Raw genomic sequence first — 9505 nt, 5'->3', positions numbered from 1 at the left:
AAGTGGATGACCATCTGGATCATCATTTAGCCCTAATACCCCAGAGGATGCCACAGAGGTGACAAATCATGTCAAGGGGGTTCACTAACCTTCTGATTTTTACTTTACTAGCCCTGAGATAGGATAGAACTTGGGGGGACTATAGACTCTCCCAGTACAGTTGCCTTTATAGTGGAGTTAGCGATTGAGTTGCACTCTAGATGTGATCGTACATACTATATAGCAATCTATCTCAGGTATCTTATATGTAGAAATAGGTGAGATAGAGAAAAAAAAATTGTAAAATTTAGAATTGTGCAATATCTGGTACATTGAATGATTTTATATCCTCCGTCTCTCTGGGGAAACATATGTGAATGAATTCTTAACTGGATTGAGACCCATCAAAGATGCTCATGCCCTTACTACCAATCCAATCCCATTGGATGAGTGCCACACAGGTGGCAGACATAGGTTCCTATAGTGTATACTAGTATCTATACTATCCACTGACAACAAAGGAACCTTCTTTCCATCCCTTGATTGATGCTCATCTAGAGGGATTACATTGATTGTAAGGTCAAAGGCGGCATCTTTGATAGTTCGCAATCCAGTTGGTCACTTTATTCAATAGGCAAATGGCCCCAGAGTTTTTGGGGGATCGTGAAATGTAATCTCCTCCTGGTTATTCATTTCTATCATACTAAAATATTATGTTGTCACATTGAAGCTAGGTTCACACTAGCGCCCGGAGTCCATTCTCAGCTTTCCGTCTTCTGCATGCAAGAAGACGGAAACCACAGACCAGGTCTGACTGTGAGCGCCGGTGAGCGTTTTATGCTCTCCGCCGTGAAACCAGTTTTTTAAAATCGGATACAGAGTACTGCATGTCCGACTTACGAATCTTGTATAATTAATTAGATGGATAGTTTGTTGCATATTTACTGTCATAGGAATTCAATGATTAGCTTTATATGAGAGGAGTTTTTGGCCAACCATGGCTATCAGCCATTTATGAAGGAGTTGGAGTCCACAGCCCTGGCTGCAGGATGATTTATGGTGACTCCAGGGATGGACCTAGTCGTCATTTCACTAAGTTGCTATAATGCAGTGGTTGAGATGCCTAATGCTGAATATCTGTATATATATTTGCAGTGAGTATACTATGTTGTTCAGCAGCTATGCAGGTTGGGGTGAACAGCCTCCTACTGCCGTGTAGCTCAGGCCACTCCAGGTATCCTATATGTTAGGCTTAATGCACACATCACCGAGTATCTTCCTGCTCTAAAAAGATTGCAGAATCCCGGGAGGCACTCGCATTGTGCGCTCATGTGCATGAAGCCTTATGCTTGTTTTATAGGAAATAAATGTATAAATTGTGTAGAATAATAGTCACATGTTCTTTTGCATTTAATTTCATTGCATTGGAACGACTGAAATTTAATTGTCTGTACCTAATTAAAAACATAAAAGTAAAAGGAGGTGTTGCCCTTCTAACAGGTAGCGTAGACATAAATCTGCTCTGAAGCAAGTATCACGATGCCATTTGAGAATGTGAACAATCATGTAGGCATTGAAGGATTTATTTACAATGTGCTGCTTATACAGTAGAACATATGCTTAATGGATTTAGAGGCGTTCCATATTGCATCCCTTAGAAAGGCCAAGGTAATTTTTCAGTTTGATACAAAGAAGATATACTGTAGTGTTATATATTCATTTCTTTAGTAGCATACAAAGTAATAGACACCGGTTTCCTGAAACACCTCATTTATGAAATGAAGTTCCTAAATTTTGATAGAGGAAAAGATATTAATACAATCAATACAGAAATACGTATTCATGAAGTGCGTTGTGCATGAGTCCAATATATTCACATATACATTGTCTTCATAGATTCATTCTGTTGTGTTCATTCTGTTCCTCGCACATGTCTTCACCGGCATCTTCTAGCTGGAACGTACATTTTTTGGAATCATCTCCTTGCTGTAATGCTTCTCTTAAACGTTTCCAGAAAACTTTCCTCTCCACATAGCCATCTACCCACTTGAGGTAAGTGTTCTGGCGGAGATATTTGTTTAGTCCTAGCATATGTTTCAGATGAGCCATATTGACTGCCTCCAATAAGATAACAATGATGCCACATTGGCTTTCCAAGAACTGCCAGGACATGGCCATCTCAAACTCAAAGCTGCACCACTTGCTCTCGATAAAGTTCTGGGACAATATAATTAAGGCTTTCCGGCTTCTACGGATGCCTTCATTCACGATATTGGTAGTGATGGGAACGCCCGGAATAAAATCTCTGTAATGTAAGCATAGCTGAAAATGTGGGTTACGATTTTCCAATTTGGGAACTAGATACTGCTTTACCCATTCCTCATCTAAGCTGGAATGAATTACGAAGGCGTCGTATTCTTTTTCTAGATTATAATTTGGATCTTTTTGTAATAAATAGCAAAGGTGAAAATATTTTCTTCGATAGCAATGAAACATACCTCCGGCAATGAGCGATAAAAATAAGAACACCCCAAAACATATATAGAGGGCCAAATTACAAACCAAATTCACTTTACTGAGTGGCCGACCCTGAAGGTATTCCGGGGTCTTACACGTCAGGCTTTCACCAAGATTTAGACCTCTGGTGTCCTGCTCGTAGACCCACAGCAGAAATGTTTTCTGGACACAAGAACAGTCATACGGATTATGAGACAAGTCCACTTTTACCAATTTTTGGTACATAAATCGAGCGGTTTCCTCCGAGAAACTCTGAAAGGAGTTAGAACTCACATTCAACGTTGTAAGAGCTATTAACGGACTGAGTAATGGAGCCTGTAGTTCCAGCAGGTTGTTGTTACTGAGGTCTAACGTTTGCAATGATGTCAAACTCTCGAAGGTCTCGACGGGAATAAAATTCAGCGAACAAAACGACATGTCCAGTATACGGAGCTCGGTCAAGTTCTTAAACACAGTACCCAGTATATTAGCATTAAACTTCGTGCTGGATACTTTAAGTACTTGTAAACTGTACAGACCACAAAAGGAACACTGAATCGAAAAGGTACTTTTGGTGTATGATAGATCCAGATAGATAAGGTTCTCCATTAGCAAAAAAATTGGGTATAAGCCCATAGTGTTCAATTCTGTGTGGCTGAAATCTAGTGAACGAAGACGGGACAGATTTAAGAATACACTCTTTAAGCTTATGTAAGAATTATAACTAAGGTTTAGATGTCGGAGGTTGGATATCCCATCAGAAATCTGAGAGCAACATTGATCCATGTTTAAAATATTCCTGCTCAGATCCAGCAATTCAAGGTTGGGGATTTCTATAGGGTCTTCATAGTAAGTCAGTATTTGGTTTTCTGTTAGCCGAAGCTCTTTAAGATGTTTGAGCCCTGAGATGACTGCAGAAGGTAAATGAGTGAGGAGACTATTCTTGATTTCAAGCTTTTCAATGCAGGAAGCTACGGAGGTTGCAAAACGCAGATACCTTAAATCAGTATTTATCACACGAAGCGATGTGAAATTTTTAATACTTTCGTGAAAGGTATTTTGGGAAAAGTACAAACCATTAATTGTCAGCTCCTTGATACTTAATCCATAGAGTCCTTCAAAGTCTTCAGGTTTTGACTTAATTTTCGTGAAAGAGTTTCTATAATGGCCAATCACCAGCTTCTCAATGAGAAGTCCAGACATGGCCATTAAGTGACTTCTCATAATATCCGCATTGGAGAAACAGCCCTTTAAATGTAACATATGGAAGGAAATGAATCTGAAAGCACCGGGAGCAATGTGGTCTATAGAATTCTTATATAGTAGGAGTGAAAAATTGGAAAGGTTTTTATTCCGCAGGTTTTCCAGGTCATTTTCTTTGATATCAACAATCTGGTTGGCGTGAAGGTCCAAAATGTGTAGAGAAGACACATAGGTGGGTAGATACAAACTCTTCAGCAAATTCGTGCCGGCATTCAGTTCCTTTAGCGTGGTAAGTTGCGCCACAGGGAGCGTTGACAGTGAAGTAAGAGATGTTTCCACTACAATAAGTCGATGTAAGGAAGTAAGACCTGAAAAAGTCAATGGAGACCAGCGCTCTATTGGGTTTCCAGTTAGGATTAGAGTATGCAAATTCTCAAGTCCATAGAAAGCATGATCTTCTATTGATGTAATACTGCACCTGAATGGATACAGAAATTATAAAGGTATTACACAGAGTTGTTGGGGAACAGATACCTTTACCTTACATTTTGGAGGATTTTATGGATCACTCACCTGGTGAGGTCTAAGAGCTGAAGTTTTGGTATTTGCAAGAAGTCATTTTTATACAGTCTCTTAAGTGGGTTAAAACTAAGGTCTAATCTTGTAGTATTTGTAGGCAAATCCAGAGGAACTGCAGAGAAATTGCATTCACAGCAATTCAATGATACTGGAGGATGTTCCTAAATGGAAAAACAATACTCGGTTAACAGTTGATAACATAATAATTAGAGATGAGCGAACAGTAAAATGTTCGAGGTTCGATATGCGTTTCGAGTAGCCCCTCAATATTCGACTACTCGAATCGAATATCGAACCCTATTATAGTCTATGGGGGGAAAATGCTCGTTTCAGGGGTAGGCAACATTTGATCAAATTATACTTACCAAGTCCACGAGTGAGGGTCGGGCTGGATCCTCCGAGAAGTCTTCTCCATGCAGCTTCCCCGCGGCGTCTTCCGTCTCTTCATTCACTCTGCCAGGCATCGGGCCTGGGCAGAGCCGACTGCGCATACCCGCACTACAAACGGACATTAACAGTCGTCTCTGCCCAGGCCCGATGCCTGGCAGAGTGAATGAAGAACCGGAAGACGCCGCGGGGAAGCTGCACGGAGAAGACTTCTAAAGGTAGGAGAAGAACCAGTGTTGATTGGCCGACTGTATAGCATTCGTCCAATCAATGCTGGTTCTGCATCGAACTTTTACATTCGAATAGCGAGTGGTACTCGATCGAGTACGAGTATTTCAAATACCGTAGTATTCGATCGAATACCTACTCAATCGAGTACTACTCGCTCATCTCTAATAATAATTACTTACTTAACCCCTTCCTGACATCTGCCTTACTAGTATTTGTTAATCATAACAATTAGTACAAAGTTCAGTACAAAGTTGTCCATTGCCTTTAGGACATGTACGGACATAATTGCCTTTTTTACTTTATGTATACCCTTATAGGTTAAATTTAATGTTGATTCATTTCTATTGTCTTTCTTCACTCAAATTAATAGTTTCAGCAGAGTGTGCCTCATAACAAAGACACCCTATTTCACCCTATTCAGGGGCGCACCCAAGGTCTACTCCAGCAACCTCAACCAGCTCCCAGGTACTCCACTAACACCCATATCTGTCCAGGCAATAAAATCTTGAGCCATAAGTGGCTTCAAGGGGCAAAGAGGTCACATTTTGTTTGCTTCTGAGAGGTGTAATGAGCTTGCAAATAAAACGTCACATATGTGGTTAATTACCTAAAAATAAATCAGATGAATGGTGAAAATTTAAACAAGATATGTAAATTAACATTTTTTAGGGGAAAGGTGCTTGTTCAGTTTTTAGATGCACACGGCAGTTTTATTGCAAAATGCAATGGTTTTATGGTTTTCAGAACTGTGTTCTATATAATACATTAATTAATAATACACTATTACTACCTCATGTTAAAGCTTACAGCACCTTATATAGTGTATAGGACGTCAAAATCTTAATCTTGATTCTCAGAAACCTTAAATAATGGAGATGCGTTGTATCATTGAACTGAGAGAATCAGGATGGTCAATGAATTGCCCATTGTCTAGGCAGTTTTGAACTGTTAGAAGGTATTGGAGCAAGGGTTAAATGAGGGCACGCTAATATGGTAAACAGGCTCCGCACAGCCCAGATACACCACCAGTAGGGAGGATTGTTTGATCCACCAAGTACAAGCAGCTCCCACAGTCTTCTTCTTCCCCACCCAGATATAAGGGGCACCTATTATAAGTTCCGCCATGGACAGACAGTCACTGTCGCCTTCATATACGGTGTTTCCGTGAAAGAGAAATCTGGATTGCTAAGGGCAGTGTGTATATATATATATATATATATATATATATATATATATATATATCTCCAAGTGCTTTCCCATATAAATTTATATCTATGGGTGCTTTAGATTAATTCTGTTCCAATGACATAGATGATTAAAGAACAAAAGTTTTTATTGGCGTTGAGCCGATCTTGAAATTTCAGGATTGTTTTTAAAATCCGATTTTCCATTCGAACCCGATCTCAATTCCAATCCCAATTCCGATCCCAATGCAAGTCAATGGGATTTTTTAAATAATCGGAGATTGGATTTTAAAAACGAACCTATTCACTACACAGCATGTAGTCCAAATATGTAAACAATATTTGGACCCCACGCTGTGTAGTGATTACCCCCCCTGGTGGTGTCCGCCCACTTGCACAGCTGCAGCTCCCAGTTCTTCTTGGTCCGGTCCTCTGTCCTTCACATATCATCAGAACGCCCTGCGTGCGCCCCCCCCCCCCCGCCTCCCTAAACTAGTATTGTAGAGATGCAGGGAGTAGGCGGGGCCTAGTGCGGCTGGAGAGTGTGGGCGGGGAGACATGAGTGCATCACTCACGTCTCCCCCCTCCTAGTACCCGCCCACACTCTCCTAAACCCTGCTTTCTCTATAATACTAGTCTAGGGAGGTGAAGACGGGGGCGGAGTGCTCTGAAGCCACATGAAGGAGAGAGGACCAGACCAGCAGAGGGCAGCAGCAGCATTTCTGAGCAGGTAAGTTGAGCGAAGTTCACGAGTAGATAGATATTACTGTGCATTGACTTTTCTAGTAGATAGACAAGTCAATGTACAGTAGTATCTATCTACTCGTGAACTTACCTCGTCATCCTCACAGCAGCGCAGCACACAGTGATTTACCGCAGCCTGCCACACTTCTGCTTCGTCCCTGTTTTACCGTATATTCAGCTGAGTATACTGTAAAACAGGGACGAAGCAAAAGAGTGGCAGGCTGCGGTAACTCCATAGGAATGAATGGACGCAGCCAGCACGCAGGGGGTTAAGCGGCCGGCTGCTTCCATTCATTCCTATGGGTGCGAAGCTTTTCCCACAATGATTGGCCAGTAGCCAATCATTGTGGGAAATAAGCCCCGATCTCGATCCTGCCCGAAAAGATCGGAATCGGAAATCCGATCGTGATATTTTCTCGATCACTGATCGGAATCCGATCTTTTCCGATCCCGATCGCTCAACCCTAGTTTTTCTGTTAAGCATATTTAAAACATGTTTCTTTTTTAACATAACATATCACTCAATCTATATTTAAAAAAATAAATAAATACTGCAATTTTCATTGCAGGATAATATAGTTACTTGCCAATTCTATAAGAGATTTATTTGCAGCAGTCACCTCATTTACATCACAGGCTGTTTTAAAATAGAAGATAATATCTCTACAGATAACACCACTGGCCCATCACTGCATCCACTACTGACATTAGATGTCATAGCTTATGTACAGTGTTGGCCATAAGTATTGGCACCCCTGCAATTCTGTCAGATAGTACTTATGTTCTTCCAGAAAATGATTGCAATCACAAATTCTTTGGTATTATTATCTTCATTTAATTTGTCTTCAATGGAAAACCACAAAAAGAATTGTCAAAAAGCCAAATTGGATATAATTCAACACCAAACATAAAAAAGGGGGTGGACAAAAGTATTGGCACTGTTTAAAAAATCATGTGATGCTTCTCTAATTTGTATAATTAACAGCACCAAAGAACTGTCTGAGGACTTGAGAAGCAAAATTGTGAGGAAGCATGAGCAATCTCAAGGCTACAAGTCCATCTCCAAAGACCTGAATGTCCAAGCTGCCCTGCAGTCCGAGGGTACAACAGTGTCACCCCGTACTATCCAGTGTCAGCGTCTGAATGAGAAGGGACTGTATGGTAGGAGACCCAGGAAGACCCCACTTCTTACCCAGAGACAGAAAAAAGCCAGGCTGGAGTTTGCCAAAACTTACCTGAGAAACCCAAAAACGTTTTGGAAGAATGTTCTCTGGTCAGATGAGACAAAAGTAGGAAAAGACCTCAACATAGAGTTTATAGGAAAAAAAGAGGCCTTCAAAGAAAAGAACACGGTCCCTACAGTCAGACATGGCGGAGGCTCCCTGATGTTTTGGGGTTGCTTTGCTTCCTCTGGCACTGGACTGCTTGACCGTGTGCATGGCATTATGAAGTCTGAAGACTACCAACACATTGTGCAGCATAATGTAGGGCCCAGTGTGAGAAAGCTGGGTCTCCCTCAGAGGTCATGGGTCTTCCAGCAGGACAATGACCCAAAACACACTTCAGGTCAGCACTAGAAAATGGTTTGAGAGAAAGCCCTGGAGACTTGTAAAGTGGCAGCAATGAGTCCAGACCTGAATCCCATAGAACACCTGTGGGGGAGAGATCTCTTGATGGCAGTTTGGAGAAGGCCCCCTTCACATCTCAGGGGGGACCTGGAGCAGTTTGCCAAAGAAGAAGGGTCTAAAATTCCAGCAGAGCCTTGTAAGAAACTCATTGCTGGTTAGCGGAAGCGGTTGTGCGCAGTTATTGTGTCTAAAGGTTGTGCTACCAAGTATTAGGCTGAGGGCGCCAATACTTTTGTCCGGCCCATTTTTGGAGTTTTGTGTAAAATGATCAATGATTTGACTTTTTTTTTCATTCTCTTTTGTGTTTTTTAATTGCAAGCAAAATAAATGAAGATATTAATACCAAAGAGTTTGTGCTTGTAATCACTTTCTGGAAGAAACTGAGTATTATCTGACAGAATTGCAGGGGTGCCAATACTTTTGGCCAATACTGTATTTACCCTCCTCTCCCTGCACTGAGCATGTCTAGAAAACATATACCATAGATCTCAATGAGTCAGCTCTAGTCTGTTGCTGTCTATGATCATAAAATTGCTGTTGGCAAAATGGCAGCCCCCATAATCATAGACAGTACAGAACCTAAATATAAGGCACCAAAACTAACAGCATTGATTACTTGGGAATAGTAGAGGCTAGAGAAAAAAAATAACCACCTACCTCCATACAGCAAGCGTCTATACTGAGGAACAAACACCACAGGTTGAACAATAAAATCCATCGATGGTCCATTCTCCATGAAATTCTCTTCTTCTGTCTCGTAACTGCTTTACATTGAGAAGAACTATGATACAAATTATCTAGAATAACACCAGACCAGCATCACTCCTTGAAAATTTTGAAGACTATATCGTACCCATGCTAGACAAATGTATCGTATACACGATAAACAGAAAGGAATACAAAGACGCAAGTACTGACATATCATACCCGTTACACATCTGTCTTCTGCTTTTGCTCTGTCCTGTATTCCCCTCTGTAACAACGTCATTTCTGCTTTCCTGACCGAGACGTTTTTTCTTCCTCTTTCGCTGAGAATATGACATTTACTTCACTTTCTTTATTAGCTTCATGTTT

General features: G+C 41.0%; 1 protein-coding gene across 1 annotated transcript; it reads right to left on the bottom strand.

The window, feature by feature from the left end:
- Positions 1 to 1847: 1847 nt before the first annotated feature.
- Positions 1848 to 9160, bottom strand: TLR4 (toll like receptor 4). Its single transcript, XM_075258837.1, has 3 exons — positions 9089 to 9160; positions 4252 to 4418; positions 1848 to 4156 (listed from the first exon to the last, which is right to left on the bottom strand). Exons 1-3 carry the CDS (start codon positions 9158 to 9160, stop codon positions 1870 to 1872), a joined length of 2526 nt encoding a protein of 841 aa, XP_075114938.1. The 3' UTR covers positions 1848 to 1869.
- Positions 9161 to 9505: the final 345 nt, after the last annotated feature.

The sequence above is a fragment of the Leptodactylus fuscus genome, chromosome 11 (assembly GCF_031893055.1).
Source record: "Leptodactylus fuscus isolate aLepFus1 chromosome 11, aLepFus1.hap2, whole genome shotgun sequence".
Taxonomy (NCBI): domain Eukaryota; kingdom Metazoa; phylum Chordata; class Amphibia; order Anura; family Leptodactylidae; genus Leptodactylus; species Leptodactylus fuscus.
This window is presented reverse-complemented; position numbering and strand designations above follow the sequence as displayed.